This window comes from Mustela lutreola, chromosome 3 (assembly GCF_030435805.1).
Source record: "Mustela lutreola isolate mMusLut2 chromosome 3, mMusLut2.pri, whole genome shotgun sequence".
NCBI classification, from domain to species: Eukaryota; Metazoa; Chordata; class Mammalia; order Carnivora; family Mustelidae; genus Mustela; species Mustela lutreola.
In genome coordinates, this window is record NC_081292.1 from 166,693,241 (window position 1) to 166,718,999 (window position 25,759).

Genomic DNA, 25,759 nt, shown 5'->3' on the forward strand with positions numbered 1-25,759 from the left:
TCAGGCTCTCTGCTCAGCAGGGAGCGAGCCTGCTTCCTCCTCTCTCTCTGCCTGCCTCTCTGCCTACTTGTGATCTCTGTCAAACAAATAAATAAAATCTTTAAAAAAAAAAAAAAAAGGTGACGTCACATGCTGGTAAGGATGCAGAGAAACACGATTACTCATACCCGGCTGGTACGAGTGTAAGGTGATACAGCTCCTATGGAAAAGAGTTCAGCCGTTTCTTTAAAAACTAATATGCAATTAGCATCTGACCTCACAACCCTCCTCCTGGACACTTAGCCCAGAGGAATGAGAAGTCACGTTCACACACTGCCTGTGCGTGAACGTTTATGAAGCTGTACTCAGAGCAGCCCCAAACTGGAAAAAACCCAGATGCCCTTCAGCAGGTGAACAGTTAAATGATCTGTGCTCCACTCACACACCGGAATCTGCCTGGCAATAAAAGGGGACAAGCTGCTGAGTCACGCAACCTCCTGGACAGCTCTCCAGACAGTTACACTGAACGAAAGCAGCCAATCTCCAAAGACGTGCTCTGTGATGCATCTGCAGAACCTTCTTGAAATGACGGTATTACAAAAACAGAGAACAGTTACTGCTTGCCAAGGGTTAAGGAGGGGTGAGGTGGGAGGGAGGGAGGAGGTGCGGTTATAGAGGGCAAGAAGGACACTTGTGGTGATGGAGCTGTTGTGTATCCCGACTGTGTCAAGTCAGTAGCCTGGGGCTGACGCTGTACTGTGGCTTTAAAAGATGCTGCTGGTGGGGAAAACAGAGTACGTGGGAAATCCCCATCATGTCTTGCAACTGCACATGAACCTACAGTTACCTCAAGATATGTTCAGCTGAAGAAGAGTTAGTGGCCATAGAAATGCCTTTAAATTAAAATGCTAGATGACTAACATGAATTCCAGACAATAAAAAATGATTTCTCAAGGAAAAAAGTGTTGTCTTTACACAGATTAGTAAATCTCTCTATAATTTAGTTGAACACTTTATTTTTTTTTTTAAGATTTTATTTATTTATTTGACAGACAGAGATTACAAATAGGCAGAGAGGCAGGCAGAGAGAGAGGAGGAAGCAGGTTCCCTGCTGAGCAGAGAGCCCGATGTGGGGCTCGATCCCAGGACTCTGAGATCATGACCTGAGCCAAAGGCAGAGGCTTTAACCCACTGAGCCACCCAGGCGCCCCTAGTTGAACACTTTAAAATTCTAAAACCCATTCAAGGGCCCTGGGCAGCTCCGTCAATTGAGCATCCGACTCTGGATTTCAGCTCCAAGTCATGGGATCGAGTCCCGCATCAGGCTCCATGCTCAGTGCAGAGCGTGCTTGAGGTTCTTTCTCTCCCTCTGCCCCCGCCACCCCGGCCCTCACGCTCTCTAATAAATAAATAAACCTTTAAAAAATAAATACATGCAGTTCTACTAAAAGCTGTTCACAATGCTTATTAAGTAGTTCCTATGTGTTTGGCCTTTTTGTGTTGAGTCTGATACAGAACAGATTGGGGCATGGAACTTAGGATGGGAGACAAAATCACGAAAAAGTCCAGCAAAACTGGTGAGTTATAAGGCAGACCATGACACGGAGGGTTTAAGCAGCGTAGCTCCTGCCTATCCCAGGTCACCTGGTCAAACCCCCTCAGAGTTCTGTGTCACAGCACCAAGCAGACTTGGGAATACTAGCCTTAAATTTATAACTTTGTTTTTAAGGGATTAAGAATTCAAAACAAAATGCATTTGGGCTAGGGTTATGGCAGTCAGGAAAGACTTTTATTATTGCTGCAAACAAAAAGCCACAAAACACCAAAACTCTGGTGTTTAAAAAAATACATTCACTTAAATGAACGTGGCAGGGTGGAGTGGATAAGTCAACGATTGTTTGCTTTAAGAGCACACCTCTCTGACGATAGGCTGATTTATATGCAGCTCGTACAGCTCTATCAGCAAATTTCCAGGCCAACATAACCATTATAAACCCTTGGTTTATAGACTTTCAATACGTATAGTAAAATATGAGAATCTACTACCATATTCACCACCCAGGAATGAGTCATATGAAATATGCTTAATTTCTGGAAACAGAAAAGGAAAAATAATGAAACTACATCATTCCACAAAGTGGGACCCACAACAGCCTGCAGCACAGGAGGACTCTGGGGAAATGAGGTGTGGGCTCCGGGACACATGCTCAGCAGGTGCGAAGCTGGCTTCACTGCCTCCTGACTTTACGGCCCTGGGAGCCTGACCTGACCTCTCTGTACCTCGGGTTCATCCTAATAAAATGGAAATCATAATATTTATCCTGCAGGTTGAGATTAAATGGGATTAATATAAAACAAGCAGCTCAGTGTTTCGCACATAGTAAACCCTCAGTAAACATTAACTGTTACCCAACACAGGAACCGGGGCGCAAACCCCGCAGGGGGCCGCAGGCGCGCTCATCCCTCAGTGCCAGGACGTGGCTCCCTTCCCGCGAGCTATCTCACGGGCAACAAACCGCTCCAGGTCGGGCACATTCAGAGAACACGCTCATACCGTGTCAACACCAACCAGAAGCCGTTATGTCCTGCTTCAGAGAGTTCTGCCACCAAAAACACCCCCTGCCTGCTCACTGCCACGCCCCCTTCCCCAGCTGCACTTCACAAACACAGATACCCCAATCCCATGAAACTCAACCTCAAGACCCCTTTCTGGAAGACCTGGACCTCGGCTCTGAGCCGGGCACAACCCACTGCACCCCTGCCACGGCCCCCCTTCCCACGGGGGACGCACATAGGGGAGGCAGCAGAGCATGTCTCCTGGGGCAGGCAGCGTAACCCCTACCTGCCTGACCCCTTCTCTGGTGCAGGCTTCGTACTATGGACTACGTAACCCCAGCGTAACCCCTACCTGCCTAACCCCTTGTCTGGTGCAGGCTGCTGACTATGGACTCAGCTGCTCTCTGGCCAGACGACCTCTGACAAAGTGTATTCCAGAGGCTCGCTGGCCACTTACACCTGTGCTTTAGACAAAGTGACTTTCCAAGAATTGTCAGGGGACCAGTTACTTCTGGGACTTAATAGGATTTGCATTGAACACACACATGTCCCCAGGAATGTGAGAATTGGTGTTTACGGTGAGTTTTAAGTTTACACTGATTTATTCTAAGTCATTTAAATAAAAATATGAGCTAAAAAACTTGTTTCTTTTAAGTTCCGTCGCAGTGCTTCATGAGAAGAAAGTATTATTTTTAAGATCACGCCTTACAAGCCCAGCCCTCTGACCCTGCCAGGAAGTCTCCCGGAAGCAGGCTCTGGGAACAAGCAAAGGGCCATAGATCCAAGAGGTCACACCCCTGAGCAGAACTCTACCCCACACTCAGCAAACCCAATAAACAAAGGCCTGATTAATGCAGGAGCAGGGAGGGAACCATAAATCACAGAGCGTGAGTATTTGCTTTAAGTAACATACGCTCCCATGACCTCAGGAACTGATTTATATACAGCCTGCCAAAAGTTCATTTTCCTTACAAACTGAGGAATGCCTCTATCCAAGTTACAAGAGAAACGCAGAGACTGACAGCGTAACCATTCTGAGTGTCTCGCTCATCCAGAAATATTCGCTCACCCAACTATGTCAACCAAACACGCGTCTCTCATGTGGGTCAGACCAGATCCCTTAGCGCATGGTAAAATAAAATAGTCTGCCCTCAAGTACTCCAACCCTTCTGCGCTCACACAGAAAAGCACGTAAAATATAAATGTGTAGGACAAGATGATAAAGCGACCCTGGCAACCTCTGCCTCGATCAAGAAAGCCAACTTGGCCAGGGTCCCGAAAGCCCGAGGCCGCCACCACACTGCCCGCCATGTGCTTGAGCAGCTGGTCTGCTGGGCTCACCATGTGCCTGGCTCACCCGTACGGCATGGACAGAACCACAAAGCGCACAGCCACATGCATCTATCTGCCTCTTCTGCTCAAGCATGTGTATGCCGCTGGAATTTCGTAACAAGAACACACCGTGACTTGTTTACCCACTCTGCTGCTGGACATCAGGTGATTCAGGGTCTGGGGCTACTGCAACAGCTGCCCAGAGAAAGTGAGTATTCTGAGCAGTGAAGTTGTCAGTGACAATAAAAACAAAACAAAACAAAAAAACAAACAAAAAACCCCAGCTACGACAGTGGTTGGGAGGCACAACTGTGAAGAAGCTTCCCTCTGTCCCAGCATACACAAGTGCAGGACTCCGGGGACACACGTGAGCAGTGGCACTGTGGCCAAAGGCTACATCTCCAACTCCATAACACAGTATCAAACGATTTTCCAAAACGGTTGTACCAGTGACGTCAAATAGTTTTCATGCACCAGTATTTAGTTTCTGTGCATAAAATACAACAAGAGCGACTCCTGTGGCATCACCACAATCCGACAGTGGCCGGCAGAGGAGCCACAGGATCAGTACACAGGCAGCAGAGGGGGACCAGCTACGACACAGAACCTTCCACAGGAGACATGGATCGCCTATGCGCCTCCAGACCAGCGTACAGGTGCAAGCAGGACAGTCAGCATGCATGCCTATAGAGGGAACATGGTGTGAGGGCCGCCCGGTCCTGGGGAACATCCCACCTCTGCCACTGATGGTCTGCATCAGACAAAGGAACTCCGAGCCCTGGAGACCGGGATGGGGCTCAGCTAAACAATCACCGTGGGCAGAGCGATGTTTACCTCTCCTTCATCCTATGGAGTCGGCAGAAATGGCAACTGCTGGGACAACTGTCCACAGCTAAAAACTGGCTGGCAAGCTTCCACAGGAGGAAAAACGTGTGCCAGGCACCTCCAAGCATGTGGCACAGGGTGGAAGGCGGCCCCATGCTCTCTCCCTGCACAGACAGGAGGGTCTCTGGAGAGGAAGGGGTGGGAAGCGCAAGAAAGGTGGCTTAGCCAGCATCCACTGGGGTCACTGGGGCCACAGCCGAAGCTCCGTGCAGGCCAGAAAAGATGTCTCTTCAGACTGGCCTTCTGACTGCCCCGAAAATCCAAAGTAGTTTAAAATCCACCTTTGATAACATGGACAGTGGGTCAGACAGCCACTAATGGAGCCAGCAGGCAGCAGGGAAACATAGGACTCAAATTTTCAGCCCCAACAGCCCCTTCTCTATTTAAAGTCACAGAAGTGAAGAATGCAACCATACTGGCTTAAAACTGGTCCCTTCAAACATTTTTATGAAAGCCTATTCTCACGTATTTATTCTCTCAGAGGAACTTTAGAATATTATTTGCCAAGGTCCAAAACATCCCCTGAATATTTATTGGAATTCCATTGAATTTATAAACTAAGTTGAGGAAAATCACATATCATATCGAGTTTCCCATCCAGAAACACTCTCTCGACTTTTTCCAGGCCCTTTAAATTTCTTGGTAAAATTCTGTGGCTTCTCAAAATAGTTGCTATAAATCTCCTATTAAACACGTGGCTCTGTAAGTCACGTTTTTGTTTTCAGTTCCGAGGGGGACTTTAAGCACAATATTTTGAATGGGCCATCACTGACGTGCCGGAGAAGTATGGACTTCTGAGTGTCTGTTTTGACACTCAGCAGCATACACATTTGTTTCAAACTATTAATCTTTCGGAGATCAACGCGGTCATCGTGGTATGACAGTGATCCCATGTCCCCCATGAAGACCTACGTGCCTCGTGTGGTTCTCCGCTGGCTGGAGCCCCCAGCAGAGCTGGCAGGACCCTTCCACAGCCTCCATCCCGCGCTTGCGGGGGAACACATGCAGCCACTCACTGCTGCCCAGGATGCTGACTGTCCAGGGGACGCGCTCCTCCATCCTCATTCACTGCACGTGTCCAGTCATACGAGAAGCTGAATCCTACATGTGCTGTTTATTCTTGAGAGAAAACGCAGCTCCCAGTGACCCGACTTGGTTCAAGAACAGCTTCTCAATTAAGCAGAGGAGAAGTAAGCCATGCCTGAAGGGTGCAGCAGCCACTGAGCTCTGTTTTTAGCTGAGAAGGCCGCGGTGGCAGGGTGACAGGCAGTGCTGACCATTGACGGAAACAGAACCATACTTGGCTAACAGATGCACATCTTCACTCCTAGGATACATTCTAGTTTACTATTAATTATATAATAAAATACACGCTTTAGGGGGAAAAAATCAGTGGAAAATCTGATCACAAAGGGCAGAGCAAGAGAAGAAAACGGTAAGATGGAATTAGCAAGTTCTTACCTATCATTAATCACTTGAAATACAAGTGGATTCAAATCTCCAATCAAAAGGCAGAGTTGCTGGACACCTAAAAAAGCATGACCCAGCTGTATGCTTAGGCAAGACTCCTTCTCGCTTTACAGACACACAAACTGGCTCAAAGAGATGGAAAAGGATATTCAGTGCACATGGAAACTGAGAGAGAGCAGCAGGGGCTCCACACATTACGCTGGCCAAAATGGACTTTCAGCCGAAAACTGAGATGAGAGGCAGGGAAGGTCATGTCGTTACCTGTGGATGGGGCTCCCCTCATCAAGAGGACAGGAGCGCTGGCAGCAGTCAGGACCAGCACTGCGCACCTGCACACACCACGCAAACACCGACAGAGGAGGAAGAGCGCGTCTGGACTCCCGCCGCCCTGACCGGAAGCTCTGTGCACTCAGAAGCCCCAGAGACACCACACACCCTCCTGAGTGCACACATGTGGTGAGAAACCCAGTGGCATTTTGCAAACAGGACAGCTGACTCCGGGGCTGCCCTCGGAAGACCAGCAGACCGGAAAGACTGGAATCGAGCCCTGGCTGGAGCTGAAATCCCATGCCGGCTGCGGTGTTCCCACGGAAGCACCCACCGCATGTCCATATGCAGCCCAAGCCTGAGTCCTGGATGTGCCCTTCTCGAGCTTCCATCCCACTGTGCACTGCCCTCGTCTCTCTAAAACTGTGTATTTGTCACGCAGGTTTCAGAGGCCCAGAGACCAGCAGGCGTGTGTAGGCATCCCTTCCACAGCGCTGCTGCCTGGGAAGCAGAGCAGAGTGCAGGGAGGACAGACGGCTCAGCGAGGAATCCATCCAGGTCCCCCGTCCCATTCACGGGAGCAAGCAGAAGCTGCTGTAACTGGCCTGCACTGGGGCTACTGGGCAGGGCAACAGTGCACACTTCCTACTGGTTGGGAATACACCCCAAGATCTGCCTCAACTGCCCAGCTTCCCCTCAAATGAGCTGCGTCCACGGGGCACTGCCACCACCCAGGGACCCAGGTTGGGACAGGCTCTTTCTTCCCCCAGTCTTCCAAGAGGTTCAAAGGATCAGCCTTTATGCACAGGAACCAAAGGACAAGGTAGGAAGCCTCCCATCTTACTCTTCCAGGGTCAGCAACCAACCGGACCAGAAGTTCTGGTTCCCAGCTATGCATCAGAATCACCCAGGGAACTTTCTAAAATACCAAGGCCAGGACCCTGCCCAAAGATGGATGTCCTGGGTCTGAGAAGGGGCCCTGGCTCCAGTGTTTCATAAAAACTCTGCACGGTTCTAACATACCAGCAGCTCTAAGCAGGTGCGCCTTCAAGTAGCTTTCAAAGGACAAAAGATTCTAAAGTTCACTCTCTTTACATTTTTTTAAAAGATTTTATTTATTTATTTGACAAACAGAAATCACAAGTAGGCAGAGAGGCAGGCAGAGAGAGAAGGTGGGGGGAAGCAGGCTCTGCACTGAGCAAAGAGCCCGATGCGGGGCTCGATCCCAGGACCCTTGGATCATGACCTGAGCCTCAGGCAGAGACTTTAACCCACTGAGCCACCCAGGCACCCCTCGCTTTACATTTCATAACCATTTCTCTGCTACGGGCAATGACAGCAAAAGAATCTAAGTTTTAAAATATACTTTACTCTGTGCCCCCTCTCCCAGCCCTGCCACTAATGCTCTCTCTCAAATAAAAAATTTTTTTCTAAGATTTTATTTACTTGACAGAGACAGACACAGTGAGAGAGGAAACACAAGCAGGAGGAGTGGAGGGAGAAGAAGGCTCCCCGCTTAGCAGGGAGCCCAATGTGGGGCTCGATCCCAGGACCCCAGGATCATGACCTGAGCCGAAGAAAGACGCTTAACGACTGAGCCACCCAGGCACCCCAAACAAATAAAATTTAAAAAAAAAAAATACACTTTATTTCCCTTTTCACTATCATCTCTGGAAACAACATTAGGATTATTAAATTATTTTGCTTTTTATTTCCATGCCTTTATGAACTAACTGGATTTACTACTTTAAATGTCCTGCTAAAATATTCATTATTTTTTACCAAAGCTATAGCTACAACCTTTCTTCTAATTCTGTTTCATTTTATTTTTACATATTTAGCCTCCTAAATTCTCTAAAAATACCAGACAAAATAATCACACCCAAATTAACCATCAATCCTACAAGGCAGTTTCTGGGCAACGTGAAACCCACCTTCTGGTTGGCATGTGAACTGAAAAAGAGATGCTCAAACCTGTCGTAAAAGTCAGGATGTCAAAGCCTTCCAACGAAAATACATTCCACAGAATGATGACTAGAAGGCATGACTCCAAAGACTGGAAGAGCAGAGGAAAATTCAAAACTAGGACAGTCAGATCCCAATACCTTGCAAGCGGTGGGGCCAAGATGGCAATGATGCGTTGCAAATAGTGTTCTGACCTGATGCAGATACGGGGCTGAGCTTTCACTAAACTTGTGCTCACCATACCTCAGTTAATCCAAAACCACAACATTTCAGTGAGCAGTTGAGGTCAGGAAGAAAAGGAAGTAGGGTTGGAGCCTGGTGGGCAGTGGGGTGGAGGACTAATGAAGCTGGCCAGGGGCGGAGGCTCTCTGGAGAGGTGGCATATGAGCAGGGACATGCATGGTGACAGGAAGTCTCTGACTAAGCAAAATCAGAGTTTTCTCTGATGGGTCCTACTATGGTCCAGCAGGCCCAAGGGACCAGCAGCCCGCCTCCAGGTAACTCTGAACTGCCAGCACAAACAAGGGCAAGAAGACACGTGGCCCACAGGAAAACAGGCCTGTAATTCTGTACAAACACCTACTCTTCCCTACTGCCCACAGACAACCAAAGAGTAATCGGGGAAGAAACAAACTGCACAAGTCTGGGATCCTGCTGAGCCCCTGCCATGGGGTAAGGGTAGCTGGACCCACTGTTCATCTCATGGCTTCTGGGGTAAGGATGGGATGGGGACTGCACAAGGAGTCACATGAGAGCATGCTAGAGAAGGACCCTTCCAGGGCTCTAGGCCTCAGACCCATGTACCCTGCAGGCAAGAGTCAAGGAACCTGCGACAAGTCAGGAACAGCTGACCAGGGAAGCATGTGGGCTCCGAGCTCCCAGAATCTCAAGCCATGGAATGGGATGTGAGCTCCTGCTTCTGACCAGTGGCCCTGGGGAGACAAGCCCCCAGAGAGGAACAACTTCTTCCAAGAGGGAGCCCCAAGGCTCCCCAACTTCTGTGAACCAGGTCACTCCTCAGACTTCAACTGTTCTAGGACACAGGAAGTATTTTTATAAGAATTAACAACATAAAATTAACATAATCTTGATTCTAACACCTAACAACAACAGCACACACACAAAACAGGCTAATGTCAGTTGACCATGGACTTCTGTTTTAAAAGATTAGAAAGTTGGGGTGCCTGGCTGGTTCAGTTTGAAGAGCATATAACTCTTGATCTGGGTTTTAAGTTCGAGCCCCACAATGGATGTGCATATTATTGAAAAATAAATAAAATATAGGAATAAATAAATAAATATACTAGCAAACTGAATATGATTTTGCATCAGATAAATGATAGACCATGACCAAGCAAAGGTTACTTTAGGAATATAAGAATTGCTCGACATCAGGAATTCTATTAATATGCAATAATCTCAAAAGCTGCCAAGAAAATAATGTTTGATAACGTTGCACATCCATTTCTTTTCTTTTCTTTTTAAAGATTTCATTTATTTGACAGAGCAAATGCAAGCAGGGTGCAGTGGCAGAGGGATAGGGAGAGATGTGGCACTGGAATCGCGACCCAAGCCAAAGGCAGAAACATAGCTGAGTCCCCCAGGCACCCCCTGCACAGCCATTTCTGATTATCATCCTGCAACAGTGCCTGCATATGCAGGTGATGGATAAATCCTAACTTAGACCACACAGTAACTTGTAATCACAAAATAAGTTTATATAAGGCTAAAAAAAAAAAAAAGCCAAATAGACACCAGTAATGTAAGAGTCCAATTAAGAAATTAAAAGGACAACAGAATAAACACAAAGAAAGTAGAGGGAAATGAATAAAACAGGATAAATCAGTGAAAAGAATAAAAATACAAAAGAGAAGGCCAATGACGCCAAAAGCGGGTGGTTTAAAAAGACTGACAAATTTCTGTAAACACTGCTTCAAAAAAAAAGGAAGAAAAAGTACAAATTAGTAGTATTATTAATAAGAACAGAACAAAACAAAATGACAAATAAAGCACATGTTTAAAGAATTCTATCAAGAGCTTTTGCCGGAAACTTGAAAATTTAAAAAAGACAATGATGACCAAAACTGACTCAAGAGGAAAGAGAAAGCCTGAATCTTCCCCTAATGTAAAAATAACAGCCATGCCCTAAAAGTTCCCATCATGCTCAGATGGGTCTATACACAAGTCCACAAACTATTGAGAAACACACCATTCCATCATCTACCATCTCTTCTAGAAAAGACAGAAAGAGGGGCGCCTGGGTGGCTCAGTGGGTTAAGCCTCTGCCTTTGGCTCAGGTCATGGTCTCGGGGCCCTGGGATCGAGCCCTGCATCTGGCTCTCTGCTCAGCAGGGAGCCTGCTTCCCCTCTCTCTCTGCTGGCCTCTCTGCCTACTTATGATCTATATATCAAATAAATAAATAAAATTTTTTTAAAAAAAAGCTTCTTTAAAAAAAAAAAGAAGAAAAGAAAATAAGGAACTCTCCCCAGTTCACTCTCAACCTTGGCACTAATACAAGACAAGGATCATATCAGGAAAAGAAAATCGTGGGTCCAATTCATCCATGAATATAAATGGAAAAATTCTAATTAGCAAACAGAATCTACCAGTGGATGAAAAAGATAATAGAGTGTAACAACATTGGTTTCACCTCAGACACGATCGCTTAAAAGCTGTGTCATTTAGTGAATTAAAGAAGTATAATGGAATCATCTCAATGGAGAAAAAGCATTTCATAAAATTCAACACCCATTCATGATAAAGTCCCACAGTGGGGGAAAAAAAAAATCAAACTTTCTTAATCTATTTTATTAAGCGCTACAATAAGGATCATCAGAAAAGAGTAAATTCTAGAAGAAATGTCATTAAAAACCAGAAAGGCAGAAAGTGGTGCACTATGATTGTTACTAGCCCTCCGGGAGAGGAGTCCTGGAGGCCCCATGGGAGCGATCAGACAACAGTACAGAAGGCATGAGGCCTGGAGAGGAGGTACAGGGCCATGGAGACTTGGGGCGACAGGAACGAGGGCACAGCTCACGGGGAAGAACACAGACTCGGGCCAGGTGCCTGCGTTCACATCCCAGCTCTGGTGCTCACCAGTCCTGAGGCCCTAGACAAGTCCCTTCCCGTCCTGATCCCCCAGACAGGGGTGACAACAGTACCTGTATCTCGCTGTGTTCCGTGTTTGTATCCAGTGGCTACTACAACACAGAAAACACAAAAGAACCAACATATAGTTTTAAAACAATGGTTTGTCAAGGAAGTGGTTGTAAGTCAACAGCATTCCTCCTCACCAACAATTAGCAAAGAAATTTAAAACAGAGTATTTCCAGTACCAGAATAGCCTCTCGAGTGCCCACATACAAATCTAACAAACAGCAGACACAATCACTATAGAAACAAGCCACAAACGCTCACTGAGAGGCATTAAGAGCAAACACACGGAGAGATCATGGCTCGCCCACACTCTTCAGCTCCCCAAGAGAGTGCCCCCTGGCGCTCAATCAATAGCTGATAGCATTTCTACAGAAGTGGAAAGGACCAAGAATAAATAGCCAAATCACCCAAGACAAGGCCTGTTTACAAGCCGATCCGAGCAGCGTGGAATCAGGCAGTGCCAGTGGGACAGACACATACCACAGGCTGACCCGTGGCCTAGCTGTCTGTATATCCCATGAGTGCAGATCAGCTTTTACTAAACAAATAGCTGAAAACAATATTTAAAAGGTAGTGTTTTCTGGTCCATGAAAGTTCTATAAAATCTGCATTTTGGTATTCATAAAAAAAACAAATGATCGGCACCCGGCCACACTGGTTCACCGGGGGGGGGGGGGAGGGGGGTGTCTAGGGCCGCTCTGGAAAGCTGAATAGTGGTGACTGAGCACACATGGCTTGGAGCTAAAAACACGTGCTTTTGGACCCTTGCTAGAAAAGTCTGCTAACCTCTGGCATACAGAGTCCAGAAAGCACATGTAACCTCCACACACAGCAGAGCAACGTGGAAAGGAGGAAGAACTGGTTATTCATGTTAGAGGACAAATTGCACCTCGATCTCACAGAACACAGGAAAATCAGCTCCAGGTGGACTAAGGACGGAAAGGTCCAAACAAAGCTTTAAACATTTACAAAGAAAAAGTATCCTTCTGGCCTTAGGAGAAAGATTTTTTAACTAAGACACAAAAAAGCCCTGATCTTGAGAGTTAAGACTGAGAAATTTTAGTTACATTAAAGTTAAGACCTCAGTCCTCAAAAGACACTTCAAAGAAAGCAAATGGGAAAAGTTTTGGACAATGGTTTTAATGTGATTTTACCTCCCTTAACCCTCTGCCCCACCCACCGAGTCTTATGAGTTTTTTTTTTTTCCATAAAACCGATTTTTCAGAAACTGCTTTAGGGTTTTTGCGCTCAGTTCCATAGTGATAGTACGATCAACTCTTTTTGCTTAACCAGTTTTATTTACTACAAGTTTCTACTAGCTTCGTTAAAAACCAAGAGGTGAAATTAATTTCGTGACATTTAACTCAATACATATAAATTACTGTTTCAATATGCACTCAACATAAAAATTACTAATGAGACATCTTATATGCTTTTTTTTCCCTAAGTCTTCGGAATCCACTGCATATTTTATCCTCACCCTGTATTCAGTCTGGCCTGGCTGCTTTCCATGTGCTCAACTCCCAAGGGACGAGCAATGTCATGCTTGCTTTTCCTAGTTATCCAGGTAGGCTCTGTCATAGGCCATCCTCCCCCAAGAACCCCAAGAGCAGTACATTTTGAGCCCTGGAATTACCCCAATGCATCGTTCCTTATTTCTACATGTGTAATGCCAACTGGACTAAACAACAGGAACCCTGAGTCAACCTGTGCCTCCACAACAGGTTGTCTATTGTCCCCTCTTCCTTGAGTGTTTACAGCTAAAGAGCACAGGTACAAGCAAATCCGACTTTTGTTATTTTGAAAAAAACCCACGGTTTCTTGCAATATGTTCTTTCCTGGAACATGAAAGCCCCTTTAAGGGTGGACTCAAAGCAGGTTCCATTCTTGCTCTCTGTTAAAGTACCAAAGTGCCTCTAAAAAAAAAAAAAATCAGACTTCGTTTAACATCCCATTAATCTAGGTCAGGAAGCTTATCACTCGTATCACACTTCACTTTGCAATCTGTCTTGCTGTCCAAACTCCAATACCCCCACTGGGGCAGAGAGCCACACGGCAAGAGGGCTGTGCCTGCTCCCAGGGCCTGCGGTCAGGAGTCGCGTGTGAGCAGCTGAAGGCACTGGTCAGCAAGGGGCTCACTGAGGCTACATCACCCCTGCCACATCCTCTTCCCCTCCAGAAGCACCATGAGAACATCCGCCGACCTTCCAAATGCAGGTCTGTTTATTTCATTCTGCCAAGTGCTGCCTCATATTTGATCATTTGTTCCTTTCTGTCTCCCTCTGTCTCTTCTAACTTTTGTTCCAGGAGCTGAACTCATCTAGGCAACAAGTTAAAGAGAACTTACGTCTAGCACTGTGCTAGCCACGGGAGAGTCACAGGTCTCCCCGATGAAATTCCGTTCCAGAAGAGAGTCAGTGGCTGGTGTTTTCCTCCTGAACCACTCAGTCCTAAAGACTGTACACGGGCCAAGCACAGAAGCACCTGCACCAGGGTGGGGAGGGGGAGAGCCACGGGGCCCAGAGTAAGGACATCCATGTGGGCAAGGGGAGCAGCAGCCAGCACAGGGCAGAAGGAGTCCTAGACAGGCAAATGGCTACCCCAGGGGTGAGCAGGAGCCCACCCACGCGACAGGGTATGTTGGAGCCTGAGGTAGGTGAGGTGGGTGAAGAGGGCAGGCATGCGGGCCAGGGAAACAGCAACAACAGGAGACGGGGTTGGTTCACTAAGGCGATCTACCAGGACGATGACCATCATGCTCCCCATGAGTGGAGAAGGGAATTATCAATACAGAATGGGAGGAAATTAACATGATCCTGTGGTGTGTGCGAGCACGTGGACATGCGTGCGCACACACACACTTTTCCTGCAGCTCTGACCACCGGGAGGGCCCAAGAGCCGAATACCACACAGGGACAAGTGTGCCCAATAAGCATATCCTGCTTTTGAGACACCAACCTCCACTAAAGGGAGTCAGAAGAAATGGCTGGTTTCGGGCCTGGGGCAGGGCAAGGCAAGATGAGCCTAGAAAATCTCCGTGAGCCAAAAAGGAAGGGAGAACTCGAAGAACAACAGGGCAGACTGTAAGGACATAGACGCCAATCTGAAGGAGCCCCTGCAGGACAAATCTGGGGCAATCTGAGCACCAACACACAAGTCAGCGTGTCAGCCCCTGAGTAAGACTGGAAAGTGAGCCCACGATGACAGAAAGAGGCAACAAAACGGACAGCGAGTGAAGAGCAGGAGACTTACGCGTCCCAGAACATGCTAGTAATTACGAAGGGAAGCGGAGGCTGGAGATGGTGGAGAAGCCGGCAGAATCCACCCCCAACCCCACCGGTCACGGGACAAATGAAAACATGTGCCCGGTGACAGGGTGCAGGTGGAAGAGCTGTGGGTGACTGCAGCCCAAGAGGCTCACACAAACATGCCTCCCTGAGGGACCCTCTCCAAAACAGCCTGCGGTCTCCAAAGCTGGCAGGGTCAGGAGAGGGAAGGACAGACGATGGCTCCAGCCTGGGAGAGCCTACAGTGAGGCGAGCACCGTGCACCTGGACAGCAGCCATGGACCACGTCCCCATCCTCGTCTGACACAGAATGACCTGGTTTGCAGAAATCCCTCACTCAAGTGCTCAGCAGTGAGGTCAGCAATCTGTAGTCAAGTAGTGCAGGGTGGGGGGTGGGGGGCTTCTCCGTATCAGACACACAACCTCTCCGGCACGTGCCACCACCCTAGGCCCACGTGGCAGCAACTCACCCTGCGCTGGGGCAGGAGGACTCTGGCTGCCACCCACAGAATGGGCTGTGGGGAGGGCTGGCCTTCCCAAAACCAGAACTGTGGCGGGCGCTGTCGGCTGAACCCCAACTGAGCCAACAGGACCCTGGCAACACAGACCCCGCAAGGCGGATGGCACAACACGCTCCCTCTAGACCCTGAATGTAGTGGTCAGGCATCTCTGAAGTAGTTGAGAGCTCTCAACCTTTATAACTTTAAATATCTGACCTGCTTGCCTTCAGACGTTGTTTTTAACGTTGTATAAAACCATTAACTTTATTCAGTCTGTTTAGTTTTTCCTTTTACGGCATGAGTTTCTATCATTTTCCCCTGCAAATGAACTCTCTATAGTACTATAAAGCTTTCATAAGCTACCTGGAAACTTAATCAGTACCAAAAATACGAGTATTTAAAAATTACTCCTGAGTTTCAAAATCTAACCGAACTTACAGAATGCATCTTGTGGGTAACACGGAGTGTGCATATTACAGCGTAATTCAGACGTGTCCACACAGTGTGCTTTATTTACAATGTCTGAATAACTTCATATCTAAAATAAACACATTTCTGTTTTATTTTAATATCTTTTTTTTTCCTGTAAGGGACTGAAGAATATTCTGTGAAATTTGACAAACCCCTGACATAATGCAAGCTCCTGGCAAAGTGGCTGTCAGTCATGGCCTCGGGGACATGGCTTTTCAAGGGCTCTGTTAATTAGTAAAGGGGTCCCAGGTGGTGGGGAGGGCTCTTCGGCCAGAAAGAAAGGTTCAGAGAATTCCACCCAGAAACCTTGATAATGCTCCAATATGAAAGATCAAACATGCATCACTGCTACAAGCAGGAAATCAAAGTATTTTAACATCCAGAGCTTCAGTTTCCCATTACTGTAAAAAGACCCAGAAACCCATCTCCTAGAGAAACCGGACAAAGCTGCGGCCCCAGTTTGCCCACGTCAGCCCCTTCTGAGCCTGCTTCCTCAGGTTCAGCTGAAGCCAAGAAAGCCTGACTCAGCAGCAGAGCCCATCCCTCCAGCAGCAGCTCGCTTCACTGGAAGCCACGCCTCAAGTTGAGAAGTTGACAGACAGGAACTAGGAAAATAAAGGCATTTCTCATTTCAAACAGTGAGCACAAATAGGTGTGTTTTAGAAAGAATAAAAATAACTAAGAAATAAGGGAAAAAGTTACCAGGAAATAAATTCCTTTGATCAAAGAGAAGCCAAAGAAACGTAGAATTTCAGTACCGAAATAATTCTGGAAACAGCTGCTCTACCAAACGCTGACAAAATCCCTGTGTGCCACCTCCACACAGGATAGGGCCTATGTCCCAACATGCACCTGCCGTCCCCAAGGAGCCCGTGTGCCCGGAAGCCGGATAAGCAGAAGGACACAGGCCTAGAGCATAAGGTCACAAGCGGGCACACAGCTTAGAGAGGAAAGCCACTGTGGCTCCCCGTACCACTGTTACCTACGAACCACCTGGGTGAGCAGAGACGTAGGAGGCCCTGCCTGGGGCGCCACTCGCCACTCCCAGCAGAAGAGAAAGAAGCCAGACCACACCAACAGCTCACCTGGGCTCAGCCACAGTGCAGGGCTTTCCGAGGTCCTTTTTCCCTTACACACCCACCTCATGTCTCACCAGCTACGTTCAGAAGCTATTCATGCTTCTCCAGACCATCGAGAAAGGTTCAGCAGGGGCAGGCCATCCTCAGTGTCCCCCTGCTGGGGGCCTGCACTTGCCAGAAGGCTGCAGATTCCAGGACTCATGGGACAGAGTCCCTTCTGTCCCCTTACTGCTCTCTGCACAACCTGCATTGGTTTCCACTGAGCTTCATGCATCTTTCACAGTCCCTGATTGACTTGGATCTGAATTCTAATCCTTTTCATCCTGAGGCCACCAGAGCATCAACCCTCCCACCTCAGGGATGTGTCACAGGGACAGTGCCCACAGTCACACCCGCACCACCGGGGACCTGAGTTCCAGCTATGCACTCAGGTTGGCGTCTGTGCACAGCAATTAGGACACTGACGGAAATAAGGCCAGAATGGCTTCTCAGGCCCAACCGACTAAATCTGTTAGAGTTATAAATACAAAATGATGTGAATGTTAAGCTGGCATTTTGGGTAAAAAAAAAATTTTTTTTTTTTTTTGAGAGAGTGTGTGTGCACATGCACAAGCAGGGGGCAGGGCAGAGCGAGAGGGAGTGAGAGTCCCCTGCAGGCTCCAAGCACAGTGTGGAGCCCAGTGCGAAGAATAAAATCGTTATTCGCCGTATGATCACTCACTGCGCAAACATACTACCCAGCAGATGAGGACCACTCAATCTGGAAACGTTTGTCAGGCCAGAGCTGATCACATCCTTAGAGTCCCGTTTTCTTAAGTCATGTACACATTTCCCTGCACATAAAGTATTCTGATAGCTTACCCATATCATGGCCTTTGTATATACAAAAAAGGCCCATTTACGCATCATAATTATTGCCATGAAATTCACACACATATGACGTTCAGATGCTTCCCAAACCACTGTCCCAGTCTATAATGTTTCCATGCCACACATCTCCAAGCATTTTTAGGTGATATTGTTGGTTATTTGCTAGCAACAATTTTATATCAGAAACCTAAAATCCCCCGCCAGCATACTGGAAGACATTGTACTACTTGGGAACAGAAAACTATCATCTTGTTTCCTAAAATAAATAACTCACTCTTTACAGCTGAAGTCAGTGTCAGCAGCAGCTGATTTTGCTACTAACGTCTCATCATCAAAGAATGTCGTAGCATATGTCCCCTTTCTTTCAAAGCAATTTAAATGGAAACAGTATTTCTAGCAAAAGAACACCCATCCAATAATACTAGGACCACAAACATGCAAACTAAAAATACTTGCATCAGGTACAGACTGAGCTAAGGTGTGATTTCTGAGGAATCTTTTACTAATAGGGTTCAAGTATTTGTGGTGAAACTGCACCACCTTGTGACCAAAATAAGAAATAACTGGAAGGTCTACTCAGATCACCAAAGAGAAAATCAGAATGCCTGCCTTTCACAGAATTGAGCGGACGATTGTTCACTACACACGACTTGCTGTAATTGAAACAGAACATGTTCAGGGTAAAGTCACTTTATCCACCTAGAGTCATTTTAAGATGCACATTTCCAAATACACGCTTCTTTCAGATCACTGTCCAGAGACTGCAAGCACAACTCCACGGGACCCGTGGCACAACACTCACCGAGAAGAGCATCAAATACATACATTCACGTCAAATTAAGCACACGCTAAGGTCTCATCTGAGATGTACAACCTCCAGAGGACACGGCTTATGTGAGCAAGAAGGGGAAGAGTAAAATCACACAAGATTTAAATGAACTAAAAAAGAAACCCACTAAGAGAAATACTCTATTTCAAAATAAAGAATTTCAGTGAAAAGAAAAAGCATCTAAAACTGACATTCGATTAGAACTGACCCAAAGCAGAGAAGCCCAACCCAGATAACGTACAGGATCAGGAGTGAGGAGTGAGGGCACCATCTCTGAAATGGCCAGCTAGCATCCAAAGCACCTTCATTTATAAAGTTCAAAAAGCAAGTACTTTTAAAGCAGAAGAAACACTAGTAAAACTGTTTTTCTGGTTGTTTTTCAAAAACTTCCTCATAAATATGAAAGAAAAAAAAATGCTGGCATGAGCTAGTACCTTACTATTAACAAAGTTTATATTTCCTCTTGAGAAGACAGCGAGTCGGCCAGGCTAATGAAGACAATGCTCCGTCTGATGCACGTTGGTTCTATAATGGATTATTCAAGTCCGTAGGTACAGTAAGACGTAGCTTTCCTTCCAAGGCAACGCCAAAGGCTGGCCTGAGGGACGGCTCGACTACAAACTGCTATCTCCTCGGCACTGAAAAAACAGTGCTCCCCCAAAACAACAGGAAGTCCAAGACAAGAAGCACAATTTACATGAAAAGCAGAGAAAACATCTATCATCTGAATGTTTATGTGAGACCGAAGACAAGTAATTATGACAAGAGGCCTGAGCACAGAGTCTCACCACCACCTCTTTGCAAAATCCACCAGGAGCACTAAAGTCTGGACCGAAAGCCCAGGAAACAGACGGTCTGCGAGCTCTCAGAAACAGCTGTAAAAACTGACCTCAGACCAGACCCCAAAGCAAAGCTTCAGTCCGAATAATCAATAACACACAGACTGTATTCTTCAAACATGAAATTATATTAGGAATTATCCATAAAAAGATTTTCTAAAAACCTTTATGTTTCAAAACTAAAGAACAGGCTCATAAATAGTCCACATGATAAAAAGAAATAAAGTATTTCGAATTAAAATTCAAAGAATTTTTGATATTAATATTTAATAAATTTAAATAAAGCACGCTTAAAGAGAAATGTATAGCCTTGGGGCACAGGGTGGCTCAATCAGTTGAGCATCTGACTCCTGATTTCAGCTGAGGTCATGATCTCAGGGTCCTAAGACCAAGCCCACATCCCGCTCTGTGCTCAACACAGAGTCTGCCTGAGATTCTCCCCCCACCCCCAACACCCCCTCCCCACCTCACATGCATGCAACGTGTGTGCTCTAAAACAAATTTTAAAATTTAAAAAAAAACAGTATAGCCTTAAACATTCATTTAAAGTGACAAAGACTAAAAATGGACGAGCCAAGTATTTTCCACAAGAGACTAAAAACATAAATAACCAAAGAAATTAAAAGAAAAAATAAGGAATAGAAATCAGTGAAATGAAAACCAAAGTGAGTATCTACAAGACTAGAAGTTGGTCTTTGCTAGAGGGTGACTTTTTCAATAGTTTCTTTAAAGTCTCATCAAAGAAAATAAAACAAAACAAAAAGAAGATTTAGCAGGAAAACTATGAACTGTAGATATATTTTTATAAAATCATAAAAGCACAGGTGAACCATCTTGATGCCATGACTTAGTAAAAAGAGAAGGAACAGTTGGCTGCAGAGAGGCTGGGGAGGGCCTGGCGATGCTGGCTTCTGCTCTCCCTCCCACGGACAAGCGTCCTGCCCTTGGCGCATCCCACACATGGGGGACAGGCCGCTTCCAGAAACTCTTGGCCCCCAGCCAAGCGGCTGGTCTCCTCCACCCACCCACATGCCTTGCAAATACCGTCATTTTCTGAGCACATCAGGCAGCAAGACGTCTGGGCAGATCTATCCTGATCACTAGCTGAGCAAACCAATGCACTGAATAACGGTTTCACTTCACGTGCCTTCACGGTGAAGATTTGGCTGGAACCACAGACATGGGAGTAGGATGCACAACTTCTGAGAAGCCTCAAAGGAAAGGGGCGCGCTCTTGCCCTCCGCTGCTCCTCTGTCCCCTCCCTTCCTGCCAGCCGCACCTGGATGGCCTCCTTGGGCCACAAGGGGCCAAGGTGCAGGGGTCACGCACATGGGGGATGGGCAGAAGATGCCTGGGCCACTGCTACATCCACCCTCTGGCTCGGGAGCTGAAGTGCTCCCCCCTCATCTAAGCCCCTGACACTTGGGGTCTCTCCTTCACTCACAGCCCAACCCAACCCAAAGGAACAGAAAAACAGAATTTCACCCACAAGAAACTGCCTTGGTTAGACAAACAAAAGGTCAGTCCAAAAGAACAGAACAGCTACAGCAACCCAAGTTGTCCAGCTAAGAAAAGAGCAGGAACTGGTGTCGGACGGAATCACGTCAGCCATGAAGGGAACTCACATCACAACACAAGAAATTAGAGATACTGAGCACCGTGAGTGGGGCGCGGGCGGGGGAACTGCGCTTGCGGGCACCGTGGTGGGAGCAAGGAGGACGCAGCCGGTTCTCAGAAAGACCCACGCATGCCGCACTTTTGCTCATCGGGTCTGCCCCATGAGACCGGCGCTCTCCGTGCACATAGGATGTGCAGGATGCTCTCCACAACTTTCCTTCCAAAGGACTGAACCCCCAACAAACCCCACACCCTCACCCGACAAGCGGACACACACCCAGGGCACATTCGCACCAGGCATGATCCACAACAAAAGGGAAGGAGCTGTTCCAGCAGCATCACTCCAATGGGGAAGGTGACAAAGAGGGGCTAGCCAGGACAGGAGCACAGGTACCAAGCCCACACGGCCACACGTCGGGGAAACAAACCAGAGGGACCAGCAACAGAGCAGCAGCCACTGGACCAGGCGGGAAGGGGGTCCCCTCTCGCTGGGACCTGTGGGCAGCAAGGCCCACGTCCTCCATCCCCAGCATGGGTGGCACAGCCTCTCAGACACAGGAGTGCACCCAGGCACTGCTGGCCCCAGTCCCTGACTCTGGGCCTGCGCCAGCACCAGGCTGCAAAGCTTTCCCACAACACAGCCACACAAGCTCCCACTTCTGCCAGCGCTGCAGCCACTGCCAGGCTCTGTCTGTAGGGCCGAGAAGCCGTGACAGCCCATGTGGCCCCCCTGCGAACATGTGCACAGCCCCGCCCCCTGGCGGACCTGTGGGCACCTGAAGGCCGGCTGACACACCCTAGAGCCCAAGAGTGCAGGTACACCAGAGTCCCCAGAACCAGAGCTAACAAAGACCAAAGAACCAGACATCAGGTGCCCATCCTGGGAGGGCCTGGGAACAGCACGCCACCCAAGACCAGCACTGGTGTCACAGGTCTGCCCCAGGCAAGACCCACGACTGCCGAGAGCAGGCAATGGCCTTTCAAGTCGGGCTGCCACCAACTCTGACCCAGGGACCTAGGGCCCTGGAGACAGCGAGGCTGCGGCCGAGGCAGAAAGGACATCAAGTCTCCCTGAAGGTTTTAATTTCTTTTATTTCAAAACCTCAAAGCCGTTTTTTGAGGGCCCCCAAGTGGAACTGCAGCCTGATGCCCCTGTGTGCATCGATGATAAGGCTGCTCATGCCCCAGCCGCGACAGACATGCGGCCCCAGCTCTGACCCAACTGGCTGTGCTGTCCTACAGCAGCTTGTGTCCACCACTGAGGACACGGATTCCCCGCCTCTCCTGCAATCAGAGCCTCCAGCCTGAAGCATACCCCCACGGGCAGCCTGTGGCATGGACCCAGAGCACTGTGCAGAGCAAGCACAGGCGGTAAATGGGGACCCCCGGAGCCTTGCCCTCGCCCACATCACAGTCCCGAACTACACACTCGTGGTTTCCAAGCGGCTCGCAGGAATACCACCAGGGCCACAGGGCAGCACTCTGGCCACGAAAAGGACGAGGCCCTGCTAAAACCCCACAGCAAGAGGCCGCGGCCCACGCAAAGGCAGTTTTCCCTCTGGGCGAGTGAATGGGGGTGCCGCCAACTAAAGCCCCAGACAGCACTCTTCTCCCGGGACGGTTCCCGGACCCCTCCGATGTTGCTCGCGACTACATGGTCCCCTCACCAACTGTTTCTGGCCACGTATTCATGAAAACTAAGACATTTTAGGCAGAATCATCTCTGCATGTAAGTGTGTAAAACATACTGGAAACGTCGGCTGCCAATAGAACTATCTTTCTGTTACAGAAGCGGTTAAGTGAAGACATATTCTTATTTTTGAAAGTAGCTGTAACAAGCCTAGCCGTGACTTCTGAGGCTCGCTGCGTGGCCTGTAGGTATTTATCCCAGGGTCACAGGCCCAGTGGTGGTGACTGGCAGGAAGCTGGGGGGTCCCAACAAGACCACAACTGCAAGGAAGGTGGCGGGGAGGCCAGGCTCCAACAGCACCTGGATTTAAGCCAGATGTGGAAACTCCCCCATCTCTTACTCTGCAATCAGCCAGGGCCAGGCGGCCCGCCTCCCAGCTCTGCAAGCAGGGAGAAGGGACTGGATAAGGTAGGAAGGGGACAGCCATGGGGTCAGAGCAGAACAGGCCTGTGACCTTGACTCCAGGACACTCAGGAGCAGCCCTGGATTTTCTATCCTTCCAAATGAGGAGGTGGGAGGGAGCGCTGAAGTCCATCAGCACCTGCACAGACATCACTCCTTACCTTCTCTCCAGGTCTGGGTGCCCGCTGAAACTTCTCATAATCTTTCTTGGTCTCCAGAATCTTTTTCACAAGTCCTCCTGTTGAGAATCAGTGGTTTTATGTTATTCTCTAGGGAGCTATTCTACTCTAAATGGGTGGAGGGGTGTTCTTCCTCTTTTTATAATGAACACAGCTTCAAATAATCTTTTTTTAATAAAAGGGTCTACTGCAGACTGATACAATGGGTGATGGAAATTAACCATAAAACTTTAGAGTGTTTCAAAGAAATTAGCTCAAAGGTTTAAAAAAAGAGAGAGAGAAAAAAACTTTGGAAATAGAGAACAATTAGGAGGAAATGTAGATTAACATTCCAGATGATAACCATTTGTCAAACAGGAGTGGCAATCCTAAACTGTTTCTAAGCACAAATACTCCTTCAATATGAGGTCAAGAGTCTTCAACCTCCTTAAAAAAAAAAAAGAAAGAAAGAAAGAAAAAGGAGAAAAGAATTGCCTATGGGGTAAATATCACACAAAACATTGTCTTTAGCATACGGCCTCATCCAAACACGCATCCACGCGAAAGGGGCTGTGGACGCTTGGGACGGCGTCCTGTGAGCTGCGGTGAGGGCTCGTCCACACTGCCAAGGGACAAATGTCAGCACACGCTGCCCAGTCACAAGAGCAAGAGGGACACACAGAGGTACTGCCAAATACACACACACACACACACACACATATACACACCCCACACATGTATTAATTTGTAATTTTTTTTTAAATTTCATTTATTTATTTGACAGAGAGTGAGAGAGAACATAAGCAGGCAGAGCAGCAGGCAGAGGGAGAGGGAGAAACAGGCACCTTGCCAAGCAAGGAGCCCGACATGGGGTTTGATCCCAGGACCCTGGGATCATGACCTGAGCCAAAGGCAGTTGCCTAACCAACTGAGCCACCCAGGCACCCCTAACTTGTAATTTTTTAAATCAAAGTGTAAGCCATATTCCTTACTGTTATCTACACGGGGAGTGAGAGGACAGGGTGAAGGCCCCAATCTCAGAATATGCCTCCTTTGGTACATTTGACCTTGGAAATGGGACTATTTTACAGAAATAAAACAAAATCATATAAGATTTTTCAATGCCTAAAAACTGAAACCAAAATGGAACCCATAAACCTAAGAACATCATGCTGGCAAGCAGAGCCTAACAGAATTGTTCTGGAAACTTACAACAGAGTAGGCTGTCCATCCCTGATGGGACATACCTGAGGACAGACAGACCCCGACAAAAACCCTACACTGTCTCTGGCAAACTGATGCTGCTGACAGCTGGCGGTGTTCCAAAGGTGCTGCATGTGCATGCCACCCCCAGGGTGAAGCAGACAGATGCCCGACACTGAGAGCCAGGATTTTTGGCGTGCGATAGACATGCATGTAAAAATCAAAAATTTAGAAGAGAGTCTAGAATAGTAAAGCTGCACTGGAAATATCAGTATGAGCTTGGATACACATTCTCATTGTTTTTTAAAAAAAGGTAAGAATACCCTTACGAACAACAACCCAGAAGAAAAGTACAGTCAGACATCTTGGAGAAACGGAGGGCTCCAGCCTTGGGGCAGGAAATACACCAAATGAGCCTGGAACATCTGGTCCTCTCAGAAAACAAGGAAGCTGCGAAGTCTCCCAGGCTGTGTCAACAGGCCCCAGAGAACGACTCCAACAGGCACCTACCAATTATACGCTGGGCAATCTGAACATCAGTGAGAACTGATTTGGTGTGAAATGAGACCCCTCAAATGCGTTAGAGGTAAACCCATGATTTCACATAGATATCACACAGCTATCAGCAACCACCACCCCACACGACCTCTTCAATCACAATGATGGTGCCAGGACACAGATTGACTCTGAGGAAAACCCTCCTCCTAGGGGCTGTGCCACGGCACGGTTAGAGGCTGGGTGGGGTGGGAAGCTCTGCACCTTGGCATCCGCCAGCCAAACCCTGAAGGGAGGGTGGATGAGAACATCACCATCCTGCAGCCCTTAATGACCCAAGCTAACGTCACAAGCAGACAGCAGGAAAAACCAACACCACCTACCAGTATTTTTGCTCAAAACCTGCATCTGACCAAGTCTCTGGGACTAAGTTACAAGAATAAAAGAATATGTAAAAAACCATACCATGAGCATATAATAAGCAACACTCAACTATGGGAGACCCTACAGGACAACCAACCAGTTTTCTCCGCAAATACATTACAAGGGAAAGGGGAGGGAGGGAACGTACAAGAGAGACCAAGAGTTCAATCGAATCCAATGGTAGGACTTTATTTGGATTCTGACTCAAACTAGAAAAAAATATACAAAATAACTAGAAAAACTGTGATGATATCAGGAAATTATTTCGTTTTTATGGTTATGTTT

General features: G+C 47.6%; 1 protein-coding gene across 6 annotated transcripts in view; it reads right to left on the reverse strand.

Annotated features, from left to right (window-relative positions):
• Positions 1 to 25,759, reverse strand: part of TRAF3IP1 (TRAF3 interacting protein 1) — a 69,086-nt gene that overhangs the window by 18,069 nt on the left and 25,258 nt on the right. For all 6 annotated transcript variants that reach the window (XR_009351958.1, XR_009351957.1, XM_059167539.1 and 3 more), the window contains one exon: positions 23,357 to 23,433. Coding sequence is in view for 4 of the 6 variants with exons in the window: in XM_059167539.1 (XP_059023522.1) it covers positions 23,357 to 23,433 (77 nt within the window). In the remaining 2 variants the exon portion in view is untranslated. The remainder of the gene's footprint in view (positions 1 to 23,356; positions 23,434 to 25,759) is intronic.